The sequence below is a fragment of the Geotrypetes seraphini genome, chromosome 11 (assembly GCF_902459505.1).
Source record: "Geotrypetes seraphini chromosome 11, aGeoSer1.1, whole genome shotgun sequence".
In the NCBI taxonomy this organism is placed as follows: Eukaryota; Metazoa; Chordata; class Amphibia; order Gymnophiona; family Dermophiidae; genus Geotrypetes; species Geotrypetes seraphini.
The window spans coordinates 130,606,278-130,632,686 of record NC_047094.1 but is presented as its reverse complement, the minus strand read 5'-3'; the positions used below and the strand labels follow the sequence as shown (position 1 = coordinate 130,632,686).

Genomic DNA, 26,409 nt, shown 5'->3' with positions numbered 1-26,409 from the left:
AAGAGCCAACCTCAGCAGTGATGTCACAATGGCTCAATTGTCTTATACTTGGCTCACATAAGAACTGTTGCACTGGGACAGACTGAAGGTTCATCAAGCCCAGTGTCCTGTTTCCAACAGTGGCCAACCCAGGTCCCAAGTACCTACCAAGATCCCAAGTGGTAAAACAGGTTTTAAGCTGCTTATCCTAGGAACAAGCAGTGGATTTTCCCCAAGCCATCGCAATAATGGCCTGTGGACTTCTCTTTAAGGAAATATCCAAGCCTTTTTTAACCTCGCTAAGTTAACTGCTTTCATCACATTCTCCTGCAATGAAACCCAGAGTTTAATTACATGCTGTGTGAAGAAATATTTTCTCCAGTTTGTTTTAAATCCAGTACTCAGTAGCTTCATCGAATGCCCCCTACTCCTAGTATTTTTGGAAAGAGTAAACAAGCGATTCACCTCTACCTGTTCCACCTCTTATCATATCACCCCCAAATATGACAATTCGTTTTAGGATGGCCTGGGGAGGACTTCGATGGGAACTCCAGTAATTTGGAACATGATTAATATTAAAAAAAAAAGACTATTTGATTTAATCATGAATTTATGGTGAGTGTAACTATTGGGAAGACTGGATGGACCATTCATGTCTTTATCTGCCGTCATTTACTCTGTTACTATATTACTAGTAAATGGGCTTTTATACAACCTGTGTGAGCTTTCCCAGACAACTGAATCCTCTAGAAAAGTTTGTGGACATGCTTTACTCTCATGTCCACAGGCTTGCAGGCCCACTGGTCCAATTTGACTCTGTTACAAACTGTTACTTTAAAAGTTTGATTTGCTCACCCATAGACTGAGTCCCTTCCTTTGCATGCTGTTAAGCTGACAGGAAAAGCTCTTGGCAGGTAACCAGCGCTCATGATGCTCACGTTTTGGGGTGCCGTCCTCCTCTTTGCGCTTCTGGACTCTTCCCAATGTCTTCATTCTGCAGCTATATTGAGACTCAACTCCTGCACATTGAAAAAAAGTAAGTGTAATTTTAATGCCAGAAAGAGAATTTCACAGATGTGATTTTACTAGATTTCCAGGTATAAATATGCTATTCACATAGACAAATGATCATACGTGTATAAATAGCCAGCCCAAGAAGTGAAGAGAAGTTTGGTATAGTGGAGACAGATGCGTCAAAAGAAACTTTATTAATATGAGTCAACACGACCGTGTTTCGGTGTTGATGCATGCATCAAGAGTCAACATGCCTAAGTCTGAAGAGTCAACTCTGGCACCAGTGTTAGTGGTTCAAGCAACGGTAATCAGAAGCCTAAATAATTTGGATGGTATCTAGATTTCTCACAGACGTACTTTAAAAAGTCAGTGTGCTCCCAGTCGACATTTAAAGGTAATTATCCGAGTAATGGCAGCCATTATCCAAATAAACGTGTCCTTCGACTGATGCTATCCATGAATATTTGGTGCCCCTATAAAGATACAGTACCTGTTGATAGTCTGCCAGTGGCAATCAGCGATTTGAAAGGCACCAATTGGCATGGACTGAATTCTTTCTGGATATTCAGTGCTGACTCCTATCCGGGCACTCAGCCGCTTCTGGAAGTTATTTCGGAACCGGTGCCAATTCCTGGATTAAGACTGCTATTGGGTGGGGTCCTAGGATTCCAAGTTGATATAAAATTTGATAAAATCGCTTTTTCAGAATTTCAACGCGATGCATAATAAAAATAGGTGAGACAAACAATTTATTAGGGAAAATACTGACTTATTTCAAGCAAGGGGAAAGTAATAGGAGGAACTACAATCCAGAGAATGAAGAAGGGATAAAACATAGGGGAATTGCTTGATGGTGCCTTGCCTGCGTTAAGTGTCGATGATTCACTAAAACTGGGATGAGTTATTCAAAAGCGTTCCTGGATAGGTGACTTTTTCATTTCCCTTTAAACTTGTCAAGGGTTTTTTCCTCCCTTACCTGGGCCGATAATAAGTTCCCAAATTTGAGGAGCTGCGACGGAGAAAAGTGTGTTGCGCCTGGTGTTGATGGTTCTCAAGGAAGGAATTGTGAGAAAGTTGTCTTATACATTAACTCTTTATGGTTTACTTAAAGTTAGGGAGTGGGCACGCTAAGTGGGTATACCTAATTGCCACTGTATTTATTGACTGCATTTTCAGGAAGAGATTCACCCAAAGCAGTTTATAATACACTGGACAATAATTGGGTATTTTAAAGTATTTCCCCTATCTGTCACGTTGGGCTCACAATCTAACCATGGTGCCTGGGGCAATGGAGGGTGGGGGCGGGGTTAGATGACTTACACAGGGTCCCAAGGAGCAGGCTGGGATCAAACTCACAAGCGCAGGATGCTGAGGCGGCAGCTCCAACCACTAGGCCACTCTTCCACTCCTATAGAATGCAAGCACGAGTCCACAGTTACGCATCGTATGCTAATCGATGGCTGTTATAAACGCTTGCACCTAGCTGCCGGCACTTGGACACATAACTGCCAATATTCTATAACTTGTGCGCACGAGTGTATAGATTTTGCACACACAAGTTGTAGAAAAAGGGCAATTAAAGCCAATTAGCACCAGTCATTGTTAAAGCCAATTAGTCTTAGATTAATTAATTATGCATTACAACTAACCTTTTTCTATCAATTGGGCACACAACTTTGCACAAACTCCCCACATTCCGTATAAGTCGAATGGGCAAACTTGTGCGCATGACTTAAAAGAAGACTAATTGATGCCGATAATTGGCAATTAACACTTAATAACTGACACTAATTAGAAGTTGCGCATACAGCTCGGTAGGCACATTCTATCATGTGGGGCATGTCATTTCTCGTGCGCGAATCTGATAAGACGGTGTAGACAGGGGAGGAGCAGATGATGAGTGGATTCTGGGTGTTCCTAAAAAGCGCACTGTTATGGAATATGTCCTATCCACACGCAATTTAGACACACGAGCTCCCTAATGGTTAGTGCAGTGAGCTACGAGCCTGAGGAACTGGGTTCGATTCCCACTGTGGCTCCTTGTGACCCTTCATTGCCCCAGGTACAAGACTTAGATTCTGAACCCACAGAAACAGTACCTGCATACAATATACATAAAAGGTTCGATTCTATAAATGGCGCCTAAAACGGCGGCCACCTACAAGATCGGCGCTGGCCTTGTGCCACTCACACTTAGGGGCCGTTTAAAGAATCGCAGCGAACGGCGCCTACCAGGAAACTTAGGTGTCTGCAAAGTAGACCAGGGTTTTACTGGTCTACTTTGCAGACGCCTAAGTTCTTTAGTGGATCGCGCCAAGTGGTGCCCACGTCCCACTCCACCCCCTAACCACCCCCACGTACGCTTAAGGCACCTTTAGGCGTCCTGCTGTAGATGCAATTCCAGCACCTACACTGCAGATGCCTCCCAGCGCCTACTTTTGTAACGAGTTTTCAATTGGTTTTAAACGATGTGGTCAATTACTGCACCAATTAGAGCCAATTAGAATAATTAACCCCCCCTCTCCACCCTTTTATGAAGCTGCATTAGGCTTTTTATAAATCACCGGCTGCGGTGGTAAACGCTCCGAAGCGGCCGGTGATAAAAAAGCCTAACACGGCGTCATGAAAGGAGGATAAGTTCGGCAGTGGTAGGGCACCACTACCACCTAACTTAGCGGTCCTTTTATTAAGGTGCGCTAACCAATTTAGCACGCACTAAATGCTAAGACGACCATAGGATATAATGGATGCCTTAGCATTTAGCGCGCATAGTTAGCGCACCTTAATAAAATGACGCCTTACAGCGCCATTTATAGAATATAGCCCCACAGAAAGGCAGTGTATCAAATCCATGACGCTTTTATTCACACTAAGCATCAATGGAAAAAAAAACCCATAGAAAAATCATTAATGATGAAATTCACCATATCTATAGTTTGTAACTGTTTCTCCCCCCCCCCCCTTTAAATATGACTTTTTGCATCAACTAGTTCTAGCACTAAAGACAAATGGTCTTATGGCAATCTTTTCAGGTGTCAAAGACTCGCTTCTGTCGATTGATTTTTCCAAAGCCATGGCAAAGCCGCCACCACCAGCCAAAAAGCATGGCCATCAAAAAGGAGACCCAGCCAAGGGAATGAGCCAGTAAGTGAAGACATATTGAATATGCAACACTCTGCATCAAGGCAGCACTAAAAAATCATTTCAGCATTGTCTTGAGTGAATATTCTGATATATATACTCCGTTTCCCCGAAAATAAGACCTATCCTGAAAAGAAGCCCCAGTTAATATCGACCACCAAAGTCACCCTTCCCCGAATGTCCCTGACACTCCCTGACTCTATCCCTAACACTAGTGCTGCTTGATTTGCCCAAAAATTGGATTCAGCGATTCAGCAACCCCAGCCCCTGCTGCTTTAGGAGACCTCGGAGCGGAGGGTCGGTGGGGTTCTGCTGCACAGGGGGGGAGGGAGAGAGGGATAGAAAGATGCTGCACAAATGGATGGATGAGAGAGGAGGAAAGATGCTGCACATGGGGGGGGGGGAAGAAAGGAAAAAGGAAGAATTGGGATGGAGGAGAGAAAGGGAGAGATGATTGTTGTACATGAAAAAAATAAGACATCCCCCCCCAATAAGTCCTAATGCGTTTTTTGAACCCAAAATTAATATGACACTGTCTTATTTTCAGGGAAACACGGTATGTATGCAGGTAAACTCTTTACATGGTATTTTGGTGTTTCATTTAATTCTCTACGACCTACTGGATCAAGATGATCTCAAACACTGAAACTCTCATTTCCTTCTGTCAGAGGTGACAAAAGCCATGGGATATATTTCCCGTTCTTTTACATACATTTTTGCAACTATTTTGGAATACACTTTCTAATGAAATCAGATCTGTTACCTCTCTTCATCTGAAAACTCTTCTCTTTCAGCAGGCCTTAAGATGAGCACATAATTAATTTAAATTAGTGTTATGAGTGCCAATACATTTGGACTCCTTTTCTGTCCTGCTGTTCCTTGCTTTGTGACAATATTGTAAACCGAGTCAAGCCCCAGTATCTGGGGATGATTTCGGTATATAAATGTAAGGATTGGATTGGAATTCTCAAAAGGTTACCTAAAGCTTGTGAGCTAAGTATGAATTCAGTAATCATAAGCAAAACCACAACTGTTTACACAAACTGCCTGACATGGCCGTTCTTTGCCCATGAAAAGGCTGTATCAGAGGTGAATAAAAACTAAACAGTAAAAATAAACATAGAAACAAAATATTTTTTCAATGAGGGAGGTAGCTATTCCAGCTACCCTATTAGCTACGGTGGTTTTATCACCAGATAAAAATTGGATATTACAGCTTTATTTTAAGAACAGACATAAAGAATTTCTTGGACATAAAATTCAAATATTTCCAGATGTGACAAGGGAGTCTCAGAAACGAAGGAAGGAATTTTTGCTTCTTAAGCCTGGGGTCACTGCAATGGGGGCATCATTTCTTTTACGATATCCTTGCAAATGCATTGTAAAGTATAAATCTTGCAATTATATTTTCTTTGAGCCCTCTCAGTTGACAGGATTTCTCTCCAGGAAGGGCCTTGAAGGGGATAAAAAAGATCTCGATGTATAAATTTGCTCTTGGTCCACTCTCATCTGACCGCCTAATTGCAATTTGAATTTATTCTTTTTCTTTTAATAATTCTCACTCAGGAACATCTTGGATCTCAATTTAATTTTGGGACTTTAATTTTGATGAGTAAATAGTAATTTTGTCATATAATTGTTACTTCATTTGTTTTATATTATGTTGACTCAATCACATTCTGTACAAGAAGATTATTCTTGATAATATGTTCAAAATTTAAATAAAGATTAAAAAAGAAAAAAAAAAAAAAAAAAAAAGAAACAAAATATTTCCATGTCTGATTTTTTTTCTTCCTCTTGCTATTTCAAACATTTCTACAAACCTCCTCAAATCACACAATGTTTTTCTTTATTCATCACTAATGAACAAGTTTGTTTGAAGGCAAGGTAGAATCCAGGACATGAGACTAATGCAGAGTCAGGACCAGATTCACCTACTTTACGATCCAATCCTTGAGGGCCTCTGATAGATTTGTGACGTATAAGAAATGTTTTCTTCTATACAGGATGAAATTGTTGAATCTTGAATTTGTGGAAATCTCCTTGAAGCTGGTACCTGACGTTGGGACCAACATGACTGTTACAACAAAAATAGAAGTCGGCGGTAAGAGGTGAGTATCGTAGGTCATCTTTGAGGAAATTCCAAATTTTGCTCCATTTGAAAATGTGCCATTTGTGGTCTGTCAAATTCTAAATAATAGATGGAAATATAAACCCACTACTCAATGACCTATATTATCTTAATGGTTCATAGACAATTGCGCGCAAGACAATCGCGCGCGGACAAAATCGCGCAGACAACCGAGCGCGAGACAACTGAGCGCAAGACAACTGAGCGTGAAGACAAGTGAGCGCAAGACAAATGAGCGCACGTGGCGCGCTCAGTTGTCTTGCGCTCAGTTGACTTGCGCGCAATTGTCTTGCGCTGAGTTGTCGCTGCGCTCAATTGTCTTGCGCGCAATTGTCTTGCGCTGAGTTGTCGCTGCGCTCAATTGTCTTGCGCGCAATTGTCTTAGCGCTTATTTGTCTGCGCGATTTTGTCTGCGCGCGATTGTCTTGCGCGTTTTTGACCTGTCACCTATCTTAATAGTGTCTTAATTTAGGATTAAAAAAAAGCCTCAGAGTTCGAGCTATTATCAACCCAATAAGGGTCATCAAAATGATAGATCACTCTGCTCTTATTAAAGTCATTGGCAAAAAAACCCCTTTATTGTAAGAGCATAAGAACATAAGAATTGTCGCTGCAATGGTCCATCATGCCCAGCGGTCTGCTCACGCGGCGGCCCTCTGGTCAAAGACCAGCGCCCTAACTGACACTAGCCCTATCAGCGTACGTCCTTGTTCAGCAGGAACTTGTCTGACTTCGTCTTGAATCCCTGGAGGGTGTTTTCCCCTATGACAGATTCCGGAAGAGCGTTCCAGTTTTCTACCACTCTCTGGGTGAAGAAGAACTTCCATATGTTCGTACAGAATCTATCCCCTTTCAATTTTAGAGAGTGCCCTCTCGGTCTCCCTACCTTGCAGAGGGAGAACAAACCTGTCTTTCTCTACTTTGTCTTGAATCCCTGGAGGGTGTTTTCCCCTATAACAGCCTCCGGAAGAGCGTTCCAGTTTTCTACCACTCTCTGGGTGAAGAAGAACTTCCTTACGTTCGTATGGAATCTATCCCTTTTCAATTTTAGAGAGTGCCCTCTCGGTCTCCCTACCTTGGAGAGGGTGAACAACCTGTCCTTATCTACTAAGTCTATCCCCTTTAGTACCTTGAACGTTTCGATCATATCCCCTCTCAATCTCCTCTGTTCGAGGGAGAAGAGGCCAGTTTCTCTAATCTTTCACTGTTCGGCAATTCCTCCAACCCCTTAACCATCTTAGTCACTCTTCACTGTACCCTTTCGATTAGTACCGTGTCCTTCTTCATGTACGGCGACCAGTGCTGGATGCAGTACTCCAGGTGAGTGCGCACCATGGCCTGGTACAGCTTAGTATTATTTTTCTTCTCTTCTGTGTTATTTATTATTAAAACATGCCATTAGTAGGTCCATGCAGCTGAATCGATGTCAAACAGTCACGCAACATAAAGAGTTCATACAACATATATTACTGAGTCACAAAATATCACAAAAACATTCTAAAACATGGCAATTCTATAAAGAATCTTCACTATGGAAACCATATTTTACAAAGAAAGGAATCCAACAAATCTGCAGTAAGTGTCAAACGATGAAACCCAATGAAGAAACTGCAGAATTGCTGTGCGTCAATTAAGTCAATAAAACGTTGTTTTATAAGTGATCCACCTTTGTTATCTAATCTTTGACTTTGTACATCCCAACAGGAGGGCTTGACTCGGTTAACAAAATATTAATAAATTGTACAAGAGATTAGAACAGAAACAATACCCCTCTTCTATGAAACCGCGCTAGCGTTTTTTAGCGCAGAGAGCAATGCTTAATGGCCTGCGCTGCTCCCGACGCTCATAGGAACTCAATGAGCGTCGTGAGCAGCATGGGCCATTCAGCGCGGCTCTCTGCGCTAATAACCGCTAGCGTGGTTTCATAGAAGAGGGGGGTAATATCTTTTAGGCCAGAATTTTATCTTTTATGATTGTTTTGAAAAAGAAGGATCATTAGTAAATTTCTGAAATAAATATGTCTTCAGTACTTTACAAAAAGTGGGTAGATGAGAGAGAACTCTAATTATAGACGGAAGGTCATTCCAAACTTTTACGAATAAAAAAGAAAACGATCGACAAAAATTGGCCATAGTTTTTCTTCCTTTAATGTAATGTAATGTAATTTATTTCTTATATACCGCTAATCAAAAATGAAAAAAAAAGTAGAAAAGAATGTTACAGGAGCATAAAGGTAAATAACAAAATCAAATTAAACCAAATTAAACAAAAAATAAACCAAAAAAAATAAACACAAACAAAGAAAACGGCCGGGATTACTATAACAGCAACCTAACCCGGCGCCATCTTGAAAAAATAAAAAAACAAGCAAACAAAAAAACAACAACTTTAAGAGTGGGAAAGTTAAGTTTAAATTTCTAAGAGCTCCTAGAATTAGAGATTTCTTGTGAATTAAATGAAACATGGACTAAAGAAGAAAAAAAATACCATATTGGGATTTTGAAAATTACAGTTGGATCCTCCAGTAGACAGGAAGCCAGTGAAGGGATCTCAATAAAGGTTTGACATGGTCATATTTAGGTTTACCGTTTATCAGTTTGACCGCCGTATTCTGGATAAGTTGTAGCCTCCTCAAATTACATTTACTTAAACAAGCATAAAGTAAATTGCCATAGTCCAACTGAGATAAAATAATGGCCTGAATCAAAACTGCAAAATGTTGCTGAAAAAAAAAAAAGACGACGTACTCTTCTAACTGTTAAAAGATGTAAGAAACAAGGACCCAACACAGTCTGTATTTCGATTAACACATCTTCCTCAGGGGTCCAAAGTGTTCTTTTTATGCTGGGGAAGAGTGAACAAGAAAAGGACCTGGGTGTACTGATAGATAGGACCCTGAAGCCGTCGGCACAATGCGCGGCAGCGGCAAAGAAGGCAAATAGAATGTTGGGCATGATAAAGAAAGGAATCTCGAGTAGATCGGAGAAAGTTATAATGCCGCTTTATAGGGCAATGGTCAGACCACACTTGGAATACTGCGTCCAACATTGGTCTCCCTACCTAAAGAAGGATATAAAACTGCTGGAGAGGGTGCAGAGACGAGCAACTAAACTAGTGAAGGGTATGGAGAAACTGGAATACGAGGACAGACTTATAACACTAGGATTGTTCTCCCTTGAGAAAAGGAGACTGCGTGGGGATATGATCGAGACCTTCAAAATACTGAAAGGAATCGACAAAATAGAGCAGAGAAGATTATTTACATTGTCCAATTTGACACGGACTAGAGGACATGTAATGAAGCTAAGGGGGGACAGGTTCAGGACTAATGTCAGGAAGTTCTGCTTCACTCAGAGAGTGGTTGACGCCTGGAATGCCCTCCCAGAGGAGATTATTGCGGAATCGACCGTCCTAGGCTTCAAGAGCAAACTAGATGCATATCTCCTTAAGAGAGGCATATAAAGATATGGTGGACTATAAATTACGCTAGGTGTACACCTGGCAGGGCCTCCGCGTGTGCGGATCGCCGGACTTGATGGACCGAAGGTCTGATCCGGAGATGGCAGTTCTTATGTTCTTATGTTCTTATCATGTGGAGTTCAAGAACGTCCGAAAGATGCTGAAGCTTATTAACGAATAAAAGCATCTCAATGCGAACCTTATTTTACATACAGAAAACAGTAGCATAATAACGTAGTGAATGATAGCAAATAAAGATCCGCATGGTACAGCCAGTCTGCCCAACAAGATAAAGTTATACAGGCCGATATTCAGCTAGCAAGTTTGAATTATTTTATTACAATGCCGGGTCAATTTTCCTTCTTTAACAATATTAATAGAGAATTAACATAAGACCCTAAGAATAGCCTTATTGGGTCAGACTAATGGTCCATCAAGCCCAGTAGCCCGTTCTCAAGGTGGCCAATTCAGGTCCCCAGTACCTGGCCAAAACCCAAAGGGTAGCAACATTCCAGAATCCCAAAGAGTAACAAAAGATTCTAGAACCCCCCAAAATATCAACATTCCATGCAGAATCTCAAAGAATAGAAAGATTCCGGAACCCCACTTAGTAGCAACATTCCAGAACCCCAAAGAGTAACAAAAGATTCTAGAACCCCAAAGAGTATCCAGGCAGAATCTCAAAGAAGAGCAAGATTCCGGAACCCCAAAGAATAGCTACAGATCCAGGGCAAGCAGAGGCTTCGGCCGCACTGGTCTGCATCAGGAGTCTAAAATAACGAAAAGAGAATGGTGACTTAAATATCCATGTGGTGGACCACTTTGAAATACTAATGTTGTGCTTTGAAAAGAAGTGGCCCTGGATCCAAAACGCTCCCGTGGTATGAAAGTCCTTGACTGTTGACTTTCATACCACAGAAGCATTTGGGATATTTAAGTCGCCATTGTCTTTTCATTAGTTAAGACTCCTGATGCAGGCCAGTGTGGCCGAAACGTCGACTCATTGAGCCATTGAAGTAAATAAAAGAGATTTGTGAAATATGCAAAGCCCACCTGACTTGACTGGACATCTCCACTGTTTGTTTGACTTGTGGAGGAGACTCTCCTGTGCTGCACTTTAATGTACAGTGATCAGTAATAGTAGGCCCGATATATAAAATATGACCCTCAATGCTCTGGAACTAATCAAAGCATGTGGTAAAAACACTTAGCCCCCTCTTTTACAAAGGTGCGCTAAGCTTCTTAGAATGCGCTAAATAACGCACGCTAAACGCGCTAAACACTAATGTGTGCGTGTCATCCTATGGACGCGTTAGTGGCTAGCGCACGCTAAATCTGCGCTAAAACGCTAAGCGCGCCTTTGTAAAAGGGGGCCTCAGGATAGATGGGTTTCGGAAGTGTTGGACAATTCCCGACAGAAAAGTTCAGAAACTATTTTAAAAGTAGAAACATAGAAAAAAGCGGCAGAAAAGGGCTCTAGCCCACCAAGTCTGCCCATTCCAAGTATCCCCTCCCCTGAATTTACTCCCTTAAAGATCCCACGTGAGTATCCCATTTTCTCTTAAAATCCGTCACGCTGCTGGCCTTTATCACCTGGAGTGGGAGTCTGTTCCAATGATCCACCACTCTTTCGGTGAAGAAGTACTTCCTGGAGTCGCCATGAAACTTCCCTCCCCTGATCTTCAGCGGATGCCCTCTGGTGGTCGAGGGTCCCATGAGCCAGAAGATATCATCTTCTGACTCGATGCGTCCCGTGATGTACTTATGTGTTTCAATCATATCTCCCCGTTCTCTTCTTTCCTCAAGTGAGTACAGCCGCAATTTTTTTAAATCTTTCTTCATACGTGAGATCCTTGAGCCCCAAGACCATCCTGGTGGCCGTTCGCTGAACCGACTCGATCCTCAGCACGTCCTTTCGGTAGTGTGGTCTCCAAAACTGAACACAGTACTCCAAGTGAGGCCTCACCATGGCTCTGTACAACGGCATCATAACTTCAGGTCTCCTGCTGACGAAACCTCTGCGGATACACCCCATCATTTGTCTTGCCCTGGAGGAAGCCTTCTCCACTTGATTGGCAACCTTCATGTCCTCACTAATGATCACCCCTAGGTCGCGTTCCGCCGTGGTCCTAACCAAGGTCTCACCATTTAGTACATAAGTTCTATGCGGGTTACACCTGCTTATCCCTGGAGATAGGTAGCATTACATCTTGCTATTTTGGGGATCCCACTAGGACTTGTGTCTTGGATTAGCTACTGCTGGAAACAGGGTGCTAAGATAGGCGGACCTTTGGTCTGACCCAGTATGGCAAAGTCATATGTTAGCAAACCCCTCTCCTTTGGTAGCGCCTAGCGCGGGTTTTAGTGTCAGCTGGGACGGCAACTGATGCTCATAGGAATTATATGAACATCGGAGCGGTGACCGCCGCTGCCGGCGCTACAACCCACGCTACGCATTAGTATAGGAAGGAGATCGTTAGCTAATACGCCTGGTTATGTAAAGTACACTTGTTAATGAGGCTACGAGTTAATTCTCATATACTTTTCAGCATTCTTGGTGGAAATATGGATATAAAAATGGAGGTAAATATTATAACAGCCACTCGTCTGACCCAGGGGGAGAACAACTGTCCCAAATTTGTCTGTGAGGCCTGCCAAACTCAGTTGCTTAAAGTTAAAGCCAATGTTCCCAGCGGGTGAGTACTGGAGAATTTCTATCCTCTGTTTAATGTTGAAAAAAATGTGGTTTTTTTTTTTGGCCAACTAAAACATTCAAAGAATACGAAAGTGACTAAAGGGGTCCTTTTACCAAGCTGTATTGAGTTGCTACTCCGTGACTGTCGCAGCGAAAATGGTCTAACGCGGACGCGCAAAAGTGTTCTGTGTTAGTTTTTTTTTACATCCGTGCGCACCAAGGGATAGACTCAGTAAATGGAACTCAAACCTGGTGCCTATAGAGGACGTTCTGTGAAGAAAAACGCACAGCGCCAGGATTTGGGCGTGAGGATTTATACCAGCCAAAAGCTGGCGTAAATTCTACGGCGGTGTGTGCACTTTTAGTGATTGCCCTTGACCCACCCAAGCATCTCCCCTGGCCACGCCCCCTGTCGAGTTGCACATCGACCTTTAGCGAACAGTGCTTAGCACGATGCGAATGGAAATAAATGTCGCCAATTAACGCCAAGAACACTGTGCAACAGAGGTCTTGGGGCATGAATTGTAGTGGGTGTTCTATAGTGATTTGGGGGTCGCTGAATTCAAAACTGACCTTAATTTTTCAGTATAGCCCTCTGATTTTTGGCAAAAGAGCATTATAACGCAAAAATTAACATTTTCGCTAAATTTCCTAATGCTTGGAGTAAATGCAATAGCGAAACTTGACCCCACCATCACCAAACTGATGATCAAAACAACAGACGTCAAAGTGTTTCGTAAAGAAATCAAAACATTTCTTTTCAAAAAACACGTCCTTACTTAATATTCCCCTCCCCAATCGCACATGCACTCTCCCCAGCAAATAACACACTAGTCTTCCCCTCGAACCTCATATACCAAAAATATCCAGACTCCTAAATAAGCATCTCCCTTAGGTATCCATTTAACCTTCTCCTAAAAAAGCATCTCCCACAGGTATCCACTTAACCTTCTCCTAAATAAGCATCTCCCATAGGTATCCACTTAACCTTCTCCTAAATAAGCATCTCCCTTAGGTATCCACTTAACCTTCTCCTAAATAAGCATCTCCCTTAGGTATCCACTTAACCTTCTCCTAAATAAGCATCTCCCTTAGGTATCCACTTAACCTTCTCCTAAAAAAGCATCTCCCTTAGGTATCCACTTAACCTTCTCCTAAATAAGCATCTCCCTTAGGTATCCACTTAACCTTCTCCTAAATAAGCATCTCCCACAGGTATCCACTTAACCTTCTCCTAAATAAGCATCTCCCATAGGTATCCACTTAACCTTCTCCTAAATAAGCATCTCCCTTAGGTATCCACTTAACCTTCTCCTAAAAAAGCATCTCCCTTAGGTATCCACTTAACCTTCTCCTAAAAAAGCATCTCCCTTAGGTATCCACTTAACCTTCTCCTAAATAAGCATCTCCCATAGGTATCCACTTAACCTTCTCCTAAATAAGCATCTCCCTTAGGTATCCACTTAACCTTCTCCTAAATAAGCATCTCCCATAGGTATCCACTTAACCTTCTCCTAAATAAGCATCTCCCTTAGGTATCCACTTAACCTTCTCCTAAATAAGCATCTCCCTTAGGTATCCACTTAACCTTCTCCTAAATAAGCATCTCCCTTAGGTATCCACTTAACCTTCTCCTAAATAAGCATCTCCCTTAGGTATCCATTTAACCTTCTCCTAAATAAGCATCTCCCTTAGGTATCCACTTAACCTTCTCCTAAATAAGCATCTCCCATAGGTATCCACTTAACCTTCTCCTAAATAAGCATCTCCCATAGGTATCCACTTAACCTTCTCCTAAATAAGCATCTCCCTTAGGTATCCACTTAACCTTCTCCTAAAAAAGCATCTCCCTTAGGTATCCACTTAACCTTCTCCTAAAAAAGCATCTCCCTTAGGTATCCACTTAACCTTCTCCTAAATAAGCATCTCCCTTAGGTATCCACTTAACCTTCTCCTAAAAAAGCATCTCCCTTAGGTATCCACTTAACCTTCTCCTAAAAAAGCATCTCCCTTAGGTATCCACTTAACCTTCTCCTAAATAAGCATCTCCCATAGGTATCCACTTAACCTTCTCCTAAATAAGCATCTCCCTTAGGTATCCACTTAACCTTCTCCTAAATAAGCATCTCCCATAGGTATCCACTTAACCTTCTCCTAAATAAGCATCTCCCTTAGGTATCCACTTAACCTTCTCCTAAATAAGCATCTCCCTTAGGTATCCACTTAACCTTCTCCTAAATAAGCATCTCCCTTAGGTATCCACTTAACCTTCTCCTAAATAAGCATCTCCCTTAGGTATCCATTTAACCTTCTCCTAAATAAGCATCTCCCTTAGGTATCCACTTAACCTTCTCCTAAATAAGCATCTCCCATAGGTATCCACTTAACCTTCTCCTAAATAAGCATCTCCCATAGGTATCCACTTAACCTTCTCCTAAATAAGCATCTCCCTTAGGTATCCACTTAACCTTCTCCTAAAAAAGCATCTCCCTTAGGTATCCACTTAACCTTCTCCTAAAAAAGCATCTCCCTTAGGTATCCACTTAACCTTCTCCTAAATAAGCATCTCCCTTAGGTATCCACTTAACCTTCTCCTAAAAAAGCATCTCCCTTAGGTATCCACTTAACCTTCTCCTAAAAAAGCATCTCCCTTAGGTATCCACTTAACCTTCTCCTAAATAAGCATCTCCCATAGGTATCCACTTAACCTTCTCCTAAATAAGCATCTCCCTTAGGTATCCACTTAACCTTCTCCTAAATAAGCATCTCCCATAGGTATCCACTTAACCTTCTCCTAAATAAGCATCTCCCTTAGGTATCCACTTAACCTTCTCCTAAATAAGCATCTCCCTTAGGTATCCACTTAACCTTCTCCTAAAAAAGCATCTCCCTTAGGTATCCACTTAACCTTCTCCTAAAAAAGCATCTCCCTTAGGTATCCACTTAACCTTCTCCTAAATAAGCATCTCCCTTAGGTATCCACTTAACCTTCTCCTAAATAAGCATCTCCCATAGGTATCCACTTAACCTTCTCCTAAATAAGCATCTCCCTTAGGTATCCACTTAACCTTCTCCTAAAAAAGCATCTCCCTTAGGTATCCACTTAACCTTCTCCTAAATAAGCATCTCCCTTAGGTATCCACTTAACTGATTCCTTCAAAGTTAGGTATCTTTCTTCAGTTGCCTATATTGTTTTCCCCACTGAACCTTGTAACTACTTGAACCCTGTCAAGTTATTCTATCGATAAATCCAGATATCTTATACTTGTATTTCTATACCACAACGTGTAATTTACTTAAATCGTTGTAATGTAATTCTCTCGGTAATGTCCTGATCTCTTTTAACTGTAATCCGCTTAGAACCGCAAGGCACAGGCGGAATAGAAATCACAAATGTAATGTAATGTAATAACAATCTCTGAAATATTAAAACAGTTTGCCTCAAATTAAATTTTTATGCTAAAGTATTACTTTTAATGATGATGTAATAATGTGCTATTTAATTAAATTCTTATGGCTGAGGAGGCGGAGCTGGAATATACTTTTCTCCGTAGGCCTATTGCATCATCAGCGAGGCGCTGTATTGCATCATCAGCAATTTTCAAGCTTCATCAGCACAGTCGAGATTAAATCGTTGATTTTGTCTCGGGGGTTTTGCTTCTTAGTTAAATCGGCGCAGCGCGTTACATTTTGACTATTTGTGATTTGCTCAAAAAACTCTACGTGGTAGGAGAAAATTGAGGCTGTTTTCATACCCAGGAGGCCAAATTCCATAAAGTAAACCTTATTTTCTTCTTGCCCCAGAACAAAAGTTAAAATTTGTTGCGCAGTGTAATTGATCGTTAATGCCAAATTATTTGTGCTTATTGGCTCATTAGCTAATTTAGTTGCGTGAGCATCTCAGAAGAGCACAGTTTTTTTTGTTAAAAATTCTTTATTAATTTTCCAAACGTCAAAGTCAATAGTGCAAGAGACAAGTACATAACATATAATAAGTCAATAAATGCACATTCATCTTATAAATATACATGACCAACCATTTTATCCCACCCACCCATCCACGCAATCATTAATCAATAAAACACCGAAACATAGATTTTTCCAATAACCTTTGCCTATTCAGATTAATAATATCCTCCCACCCACCCCAGGTGTGAATACTCAAAGGACAAAAATTAGGACATAAATAGAACTAGCCCCTCCCTCCCACCCTTCCCTGGATGTGTACGAAAATAAACAAGAATTGACTCATAATCAAAGGCCTACTATCGTGAAGTAATATAAGTTGTCAACGGGCCCCAAACCAGTTTAAATAAATGACTGGGCCCCAAACTATCGGCATTCATTTTTTCATACCTAGAAGAGTACGGAAATTAGCATAGAAGGAGGTGGCCTAGTGGTTAGAGCTGCTGCCTCGGCACCCTGAGGATACAAGTTCAATCCCAGCCTGCTCCCTGTGACTCTGGGCAAGTCACTTAACCCTTCGTTGCCCTAGGTGCTACAGTTACATTGTGAGCCTGCCAGGACAGATGAGGAAAATACTGTACGTTAGAGTACCTGATTACTATAGAGTAGGGTTGCCAGAGTTCCTCTGTAAAATAAAAGGACTCCTGGTCCTGCCCCGTTCCACTCCCAGCCCGGCTTTCACACAAACCTCCGGTCTCCTTCCTTGGAGTTTGGGGGCCGCATACGGAGGACGTGTGTATGAAGTCACAGCGTCGATGTCCACACTTGCGCAGAGGGCCTCCAGACGCGGCCCCGGGCTCGGGGACTTCCAAAACCCGGACAAACTGCCGGGTTTTAGAAATCCCTCCAAGCACCCGGATAGTCCTTTAAAAAAAAGGACATGCCCGGGTTTTTCCGGACATCTGGTAACCCTACTGTAGAGTACCTATTACTATTCGCTGTATTGCAAAGCACTTTGGGTGAATCTCTTCATGAAAAGGTAATTAATAAATCCCAATAAATACATTAAAAATTTTTTTTACAGAACTTCCCCACAAGTGCAAAGTAATTATTTTTAAAAATTTGTGAGGAGGGAGTGGGCATGTCATGGGCGGACACTGGGCTAATAAGCACCTGAGCACTCACTAGTTAACAGTAGGGTTTCCAGACGTCTGGATTTACCCGGACATGTCCTCTTTTTAGATCGGGGGCGTGACAGGGAGGAGATGGGTGGGACTGGGCAGGTCTGGGGACCGGGTCTGGTAACCCTACATCTCCTGGCACCCTGTAGCACCCAATTACCCCATCTGATCTTTCCCAAATTCCTTCAGTCAAACAAAAGTCCCCCATTAGAAACCCCCCCCCCCCCCACCAACCTCCCCCAAATCACACTTCTCACTCTCTGAAACAGATTTCCTACTCTCCTCCCAAAACTACAGAGGGTTTCCCGAGTATATAGAACCTGCTCTATCAGGCATCTGGAATAGATTCAAAATGGTATCTCTGGACCTCTTGTGGAAGTCTTATGGTACTGTTGCAAAGCATCAAACTGAAATAAAGCAACCAAATTAGTGAACGCTAAATGCTAATAAGCCTATTTTATATCTATGGGCTTCGTAGCATTTATCATTAGCATGTACTAAAGTCATTAGCGCAACTTAGAAGAAGGACCCAATGTCTTTTAAAATGAGACTTACTGTATGTTGAGTCTGTAATTTTATTTTTCTCTAGAGTACTACCAGGTGTTATAAACAAATTCCTGGACAAAACACTTCATAAACTCTTACCTACCATGGTAAGTACCCCCCCAATATATAATTTTTTTTTTACCCCAATGTAGGGTTACTAGACACCCGGGAAAACCTGGACATGTCCTATTTTTGGAGGACTTTCTGGGTGCCTGGATGGACTTTCCAAAACCCAGTAGTTTGTCCATGTTTTGGAAAGCCCTGAACTTCCGGCCACATCTGAAAATAGATCACAGATTTAGGAGCCTAACCAAGAAGCATAGATTTAAGATCTCAGGTTTTTGGTTTTTTTTTAAGGAGGAGGGGGGATATTGGGCCCAATAGGGCCAATATTTAAAAGAGTTTAACTGAACAGGAGATGCTACTGCTTTGTTAAATGCCACTGAATACTGACTCTAACTGGGCAGTGGAAGCAGGGCCGAAACTAGGAAGGATCCCTCCAATTCCTCTCCTCTTTGCTCCCTTCCCAGTTTCCTCACCCACCATATACCCTTCCATTCAGCATCTCTCCCTTTCTCCTCCTTCCTTCCCTCCCTTCCTGCCCCCCCCCCCACCCACCCTGGGTCTACCTAAAGTTACCAGATTTTATTGTCACCCCAAAGTCCCTCTCTGTACCCTGATCCTCACTCCAATCTCCCCTCCGTGTTCTGATCCACCCCTCTCCATAGTAATATGTTCCCTCCCATTGCCCAATCTCCCCACTCCCGTAGCACCAATATCCACAATCCCCACCACCTCTACTCCCCACAGTATGTTCTATAATACTTAAATTTTCAATGCCTAGGCCCCCACATGGTGTGGCATTGAATATTCAGTTCTAATTTAGCCAGCGACAATCTGTGTTTTAAAATCTACTGACCATGGTCGGCCGAATATTGACTGGCATGTTTCTACACACTCCTTGGTGTACATTTTATAGTCCTGAAATATCTAGAAATCCCCCTAATATAGCAGGGTAGATTTTATTTTATTTTTTTAAAGTTAGGAATGGAAAGAGAAAGATCTGTTCCCTCCAGTTCTTGTAGAAGTCATTCTTTTTTGCAAAACATACGCCTGTGCTTTTCTCGGCACTAATAGCTGATGGTTACGATTCCCTTCATGACGTTTCACTGGATTTCTGTCTTGTGCAGTTGTGTCCAACCGTTGAAACTGTGCTGAAAAGCGTGAATGAAAAATTATGTACTGCAGATGGTAAGTATTATTTTATGACCTGTCCCACATGATGATATTCTTACCATCTCTCATGCTCTTTTTTCCATTTCCCCCTAGAGATTTTGAAGGCAAGTTCATCTATCTTTGAGCAAGGCAGGAGGTTTATTAATAATAATAACTTTATTCTTTTATACCGCCATAACCAAAAGTTCTAGATGGTTTACACTAAAAAGAGCTGGACAATCAGCGAAATACAATAATACAAATATTTGTAAAATAGAATTTCAATAATAAAACTCACTAAGTAATAAACTTATCGAACAAAGTGGTCTTAATTAATTTACGAAAACATAGCTTGCTGAATCCATTTACCTAACCAAGATTGTTGCCTACCAGCTTGAAATGCCAGGGTCTTATCTAAGAAGGTCTTACATTTACACCCATTAATTTTTGGATAAGCAAATAAGTAGAAGTTTCTAGTTTCTCTAGTTTAGGATGAGTGGGTCCATTCCGATTTCTAAACAGTGAGATACAAGTGATCTGATAGTTTAAAAATATGAATGGAAGGCAGCAGAATGCAAAAGAGTCACTGGTGACAGTGGCGTAGTGAGGGCAGGTGCCACCCCTCACTCCCTCCTCTCTGCCCCACGCTACATCCGCACCAACCTCCCCTGCGCCTTCCCCACCCTTCTGACCCCCATACCTCTTCAAATCTTCTCTGGCCTACTGCCTGCGCTGGCTTTCCCTCTGACGTCACTTCCTTACTGGATCAGACCAATGGTCCACCAAGCCCAGAAGCCCATCTTCACGATGGCCAATCTAGGTCCCTAGTATCTGGTGTCAAAACTCAAAGAATAGTAACATTCCATTCAGAATCCTAAAGAATAGCAAGATTCTTGAATCTCAAAAAGTAACAAAAGATTCCAGAACCCCAAGGAGTAGCAACATTCCATGTTACCGATCCAGGGCAAGCAGTGGCTTTCCCCATGTCTGTTTCAATAGAAACGATAGTAACATAAGAACATAAGAAGTTGCCCCCACTGAGTCAGACCAGAGGTCCATCCCTATAATCTACCTCTACTCTTATCTGTACCCCTCAATCCCTTTGTCTTCCAAATACCTATCCAAAGCTTCTTTGAACCCCTGTAGCGTGCTCCTGTTTATCACATCCTCTGGTAGCGCGTTCCATGTATCCACCACCCTCTGTGTAAAAAGAACTTCCTGGCGTTTGTTCTAAACCTCTCCCCTTTCAATTTCTCTGAGTGCCCCCTTGTTCTTATTGATCCCCTTAATTTGAAAAATCTGTCCCTGTACATGACGGCAGATAAAGACCTGAAAGGTCCATCCAGTCTGCCCAACCCTACCCACTCTTTAAATTACTTAATTTAAATTTTCCTTCTTCTTAGCTATTGCTGGGCCAGAACCTGAAGCTCTACCCGGTTCTATGCTTAGGTTCCATCTACTGAAGTCTCCATCACAGCTATGGACTTTTTCTCCAGGAAACTGTCCAAACCCTTCTTAACACCAGCTACGCTATCCGCTCTCACCACAACCTCTGGCAACGCGTTCCTTCTATTGGTTTTAAAAGTATTTCGCTGCAGTTTCATCGAGTGTCCCCTAGTCTTTGTCATTTTTGATGGAGTGAATCACTTAGGGAAGACTAGCCCAAATCACAGTTACTGGATGCAGGGGTCCACCTTGGGAGTTAGCGCACAAGAAAATCTGTGGCAACGGCCATAAAATGCAACACTGGCGAGAGCAGCAAGTTGGGTCGGCTGCTCAGGCACAGAATGTTGATGAGGGAAAAGAAGAACCATGTGCGTGTAGTGGTGGGGGAGATGGGGAAGTAGCAGGGGGGAGGGGGGGCAGAGAGGAGAACTGATGCCAGCGCCCCCACCATGATGGAGCCTAGGGCGGACTGTCCCCCCCTCCCCTCTCCCCCTTACTATGCCACAGCCTAGAGAGATACAAGCTCAGAGAAGCCTCAGACAGGAACATAGGCGAAAGCCTGGATCAGTGGTACGGCGAGGGTGAATGGCATCCGGGGTGGTGGCGCCTCCCCATCCCTGCACTCTTCTCTGACCTTCCCCCCTCTCCTTCCTGACCACTCTGCCGTGCGTGCACCCCCCTTCCCTTTCCCCACACCTCTTTATTTTTCCTGGCGCAAACAGCGTCACGAAGTCGCTGCCCGTGCCGTGTCCGCTCTCCCGCTGATGTCATTTCCTAGGCGTGGGACCCGAAAGTGACATCAGAGCGAGCCAACACCGACGGGGGCAACGAGTTCGTGCAGCTGCTGGGAAAATGAAAGAGGAACGAGGGAAGGGACGGGAAGGGGTGTCCGTGTGTGGCGAGGGGGGGTGGGGATCAGGAATGACAGGGGGAGAGAGGAGAATGGGTGACCCACAGAACTTCAGGCTCTTTCATAGAGCGCACGTACCATGCTTGGAAAATTTTTTTTTTTTTTTTGACAAAAGAAAAATAATATACTCAATTAATGAATACAAGATTCGAAAAAAATAAGAAAGGGAAAAACTATTCCATTCTTCACTAATTATACCATGAATATAGTCCACATTGTGAGAGAAAACCAACACTCAATCAAGGGAGGTTGAATTAACAAATATAAAATCAAAGAAAATACAGAGATCTTTGGGCTAATAAATCAAATAGCCTGATTAGTGGGTGTCATGGTTGGTTCCAGAATCTTTATGGTTGCCTTGCCTTCCAGGAAATAATATAACTTACCTCTACTCCTATCTGTACCCCTCAATCCCTTTGTCCTCCAGGTACCTATCCAAACCTTCTTTGAAGCCCTGTAGCGTGCTCCTGCTTATCACATCCTCCGGTAGCGTGTTCCATGTATCCACCACCCTCCGGTTCATTAAAAATATATCTATTTGTCTGATAAGTAATGCAACATTTACAAGGAAAACAAAGCTGGAAGGTAGCTCCCAAACGTAAAACTGATTGACGATATATATGTATATATTTTTGCCTCCTGCAGCAAAGTACCCGCTAGGAAGCCATGGATTCATTGATTACAGCATATCAGAACTTCCAGAAGTAACTCACCATTTTATAGAAATTCACATTAATGTAAGTAGCATTCTTCTATCCAAGAATACATTTGAAAACGATGAGCTTGTGAGCGGAAATGCAAAGAAAATATAGTTCAAAAATTGTTTGCTTGTTCTTTTTCCTCAGTTATGGTACCATAAAGGTGCTAAGATGCAATTTTTTTTTATTAGCGGAGTCTATATAATGCATTTATTTATTTTAAACATTTATATACCGTTTAAAAACTAAACGGTATGCATAATTTCCATGCGACTTAGAAGAAGGACCCAAAGTCTATTGCCAGTAAGTTTGGCATTATTTTTCCATCCGGGCAGCATCAGATCACAAAACAAATTTTCTTTTTGGTCCATTTTACGCTGAGGACAAGTTTCAATTTCAGCGCGCGTTAGGTTTCAGAGAATCAATATATAGCCATTGAGTTTGAACCGTTCAGTTATTTGACGAATAAAGGATTTTTATGTAACAAATAGTGTTCAACAATCCTATTAGGACATATCCACTCTTTGCCTTGCGACTCTGCTTTGTGTTGTCATTTTTACTACATCTGGTCACTTAACATCGTCCTACGTTTCCTTCTCACCAGGCTATGGTTGAGCAGATGGAAGACGCCATTCACTCCTCAGCTAACTCATCAGCCCCTATGACCATAACCTCGAAAGAGGATGCTACCATGCTGGGAGTGTCTGCGGATCTGCTTAACTCTGCTTTCGCTAAATTGCAAGAAGAAGGACTCTTCAACGTCGACATCACAGAGCAGACAGTAAGTAGGACATGTCATCAAAACTACGTGTCATCAAAACTGTGCCAAAATCCATTATTCAAGAGTATACATGTTCATGCGTTACCTACTCAAAGTGGCTTCCCTCTTTAGCCAAACAAAGCAATATAACCCCTCCCCAGCTCTATAATTGCTGGTGTTAAACCAAATATTGATGGGAGTCACAGCACCAACGACTCACTCTTTTCAGCTTCCTATGCATGGAAAGATCCTCAGTTATCAAGTCATCTGGGTTCCTAAGACTTGTACTGGCCTGAACTAGAGAATGAAACGGTGACAAAATTCATCACCGTTCCCGTCCCCGCGGATAACCGCAGGAATTAATCCCATGTCATTTTCTATTGTCTATTTCAACCTCGGTCTTTCTACTCCAGCATTCTTCAAAGCAAAGCTTGTGGGTCAGTGGTTGTGGCCATTCATACTCTGATTCTTCCCTCTCTCTTTAAAGAATGACATGAAGATGGTTTCCCGCGGTTATCCGCGGGGACGGGAACGGTGATGAATTTTGTCACCGTGTCATTCTCTAGCCTGAACCAAGGAGGATAGGAAACCAACCCCCTCCACCCCTTTACCAAACCGCAAAAGTGGTTTTTAGCGCAGGCCGGCGTGCTGAATGCTCTGCGTTGCTCCCAACGCTCATTTCCTATGAGCATCAGGAGCAGCACAGAGCATTCAGCGTGCCAGCCTGCGCTAAAACCCGCTTTTACAGTTTTGTAAAAGGGGAGGGAGGGGGAAATGAATGAAGCCCTCTTTTATATAGGGTAACACAATGAGTTTCACATCATCAGGCTCAGAAGGACTATGTGCTTTCCTTGACCTATTAGTTAACTCTTTTGTTTACCATATCGAGCCCCATAGTTGGGATGACTTGGTATACAAGACCAAGGATTGGACTGGAGCTCAGCCCACCGTTCCCACTAAGCAACTGGAAGCTGCATGGGGACCTCTGCCAGCATTCCTGCTGGTGTTAAAATATTGCACTTTTGGCCGCCAGTGCCGCCAGCAGCACTCTTTCTCTCATCCGAGGCAGGCAGCCCCCGCAGCAGTCCCAGCGTCCAGCGCAACAAGAGGGGTCCTTGGAAGCCCTTTAAAATCAAGGGAAGCCATGGTACGCGGCCCGCGGTCACGTGTCCAAAGGGGCATGGCCAAAGGGGCAGGACACGCCCCTTTTGAGCCCCTTTGGAGCCCGTGAGGGACCGGGAGCGGACTGTTATCAATTCCTTCCACCATGGGCAAAAGAAAGGCGAAAATCTATCTACTAGCCTCAGGTATGGGCCCAATGGATAGGTACCTTATGGTTTCCTCATTGCCACGGTTGGAAGAGCAGGTAACTTTAGGTATACAGTCTGCTTCCCTCTCAGGGGAGCCATCGCACCCTTCAAGGTAGAGGATGTAACCTCTTCCTTACAATTATCTGATATAACTGGACTTCGTGTTTCAGATCAATCTGGTATGGTGGGAACAAAAGGTTTGACTCCTGGACAAATGGTCGTGGAGCCAAACCTGAGCGTTCTCCCTATAGAAAAAGTAGTCACTTCAAATGATGTATGGTTAACTGTTAATAGAATTGAGTCTTCATTGCAAAATACAGTTTTGAAATTGTGCCTGTTCTCCTGATACAGCAGTTAAAATAAATGAGCGTGAAACTCGAATAACTCGAATAAATGAGATAAATTGGATATATCAGTGAATAATTTACAGAGTACTGCCTCTACTAACATTAAAGATAGCATAATGGCTCTTGCCCAGATGGAAAAAATGGAGATTTATATGAGACCTAAAAATCTTCATTTCTTTTTATTTTCCTTTATTTAATTTTTAGATTAGTACAACAATTGTGCTTAACAGGTAATATTACGATTTTAATACATCCAATATTCTGTTAATAAACAAGATAAATCAAAAAGGCAATAAAAAATTAATCCAAATTTTCCATTGGATTAACATAATATATCAAAAAAAGGAACCCATTATTTAATTTGAACATAGTCCTCAATCATGAAGGAGGGGGGGAAACAGAAAGGAAAAATCTTCCAGGAAAGATTAAAATCTTCATTTCTTAAATTTTCCCATCACTCATTACCTATCTCCATTGGAGCTACTAAGGGAGATTTTGCTAATGTGGATACCTTTGAGCCTGATAACCTCTTTTACATCCCGAGGGCTTCTAAGGAGGTGGTAGATGAGGGGGGAAAGAGATAAATTAGTATCGCCAGACAGTTTGGATCTGTCTCATTTTCTTGAGTCCTCTAAAGACACAATTACAAAAACGTGCTACAGTCTTGGTAGCTTTCAAAACAGAACTAGAGAAACAGGTTATTCTGAAGTTGTACTTTACTAACTGGATTGGACAAGCTCTGTTTTGTGGCCAACGAGTGTTCATATTTCCTGATGTTTCTAAGCAGACTCAGATAAAGAGGAAGCAGTTTCCATTGCTCAGGCCCAAGGCCTTAGCGGTGGGTGCGACCTTCTTCTTACAATTCCCTTGTAAATGCCTTATTTCATTTGCAAGTGACAAATATGTGTTTCTGGACCCAATCCAGTTAGAAGATTTTCTTAGAGATAAACCTTTGCAGATAGTTTTTTAAACTATTATTTGTTTGCTGGAGAGCACAATTGATGATTTAAAGAATGTGCCACATCTCTTTGCATGCCAAAAAAATTTTGTTACGTTACCTTTTTTTAAAAAAGCTTTGGCACTCTCGTCCATTTAATGTGGACTTGATCATTGATAAACTATTGCCTTTGACTTTATTTGAAGAGCATTAATATGCTATGTTTGAACTGGATATACTTGTGTTTTTGGTATGTAAATGTAACAAATAAATCAATTAAAAAAAAAATTGCACTTTTCAATTGCAGGAGACAGCAGACAACATAAGAAACATACAGTACTCCCCCCGATATTCGCGGGGGTTCCGTTCAGGAACCACCACGAATCTTGAAAAACCACAAATATGGTTTTTAGCGGGGGAGACAGGAGAGGGCAGCCGGAGAGGCAGGAGAGAGCAGCCGGAGCGCCGGCGAGTGAAGGAAATCACTCGCGGTATATGCTCCGACCCCCACTTCCTGTACTAAAGTTGGGTCTCACCAATCAGGAGTTGCTTCGACACGCAGCTCCTGATTGGCGAGGCCTGACTTTAGTGCAGGAAGAGGCAGTCGGAGCATACCGTGAGTGATTTCCTTCACTCGCCGGCGCTCCGGCTGCTCTCTCCTGCCCAGTCATTTGCGGTTGGAAAATGCCACGAATGACCGGGACCGTGAATCGCCAACTGCGAATGACTGGGGG

The 26,409-nt window shown here is 42.4% G+C and overlaps 1 protein-coding gene across 7 annotated transcripts in view; it reads left to right on the top strand.

Annotated features, from left to right (window-relative positions):
* The window catches only part of LOC117345637 (BPI fold-containing family B member 4-like), a 67,913-nt gene that overhangs the window by 26,247 nt on the left and 15,257 nt on the right, over nucleotides 1-26,409 (top strand). For 3 of the 7 annotated variants that reach the window (XM_033914561.1, XM_033914563.1, XM_033914562.1), the window contains 8 exons: nucleotides 894-1,015; nucleotides 4,026-4,137; nucleotides 6,141-6,245; nucleotides 12,274-12,420; nucleotides 18,096-18,159; nucleotides 19,243-19,303; nucleotides 22,269-22,360; nucleotides 22,926-23,102. In XM_033914561.1, coding sequence (XP_033770452.1) covers nucleotides 907-1,015; nucleotides 4,026-4,137; nucleotides 6,141-6,245; nucleotides 12,274-12,420; nucleotides 18,096-18,159; nucleotides 19,243-19,303; nucleotides 22,269-22,360; nucleotides 22,926-23,102 — 867 coding nt within the window. In that variant the 5' untranslated portion in view covers nucleotides 894-906. Of the gene's footprint in view, nucleotides 1-870; nucleotides 1,016-4,025; nucleotides 4,138-6,140; nucleotides 6,246-12,273; nucleotides 12,421-18,095; nucleotides 18,160-19,242; nucleotides 19,304-22,268; nucleotides 22,361-22,925; nucleotides 23,103-26,409 lie in introns of all 7 variants that reach the window. The other 4 variants (XM_033914559.1, XM_033914560.1, XM_033914558.1 and 1 more) reach the window with 3 other exon arrangements.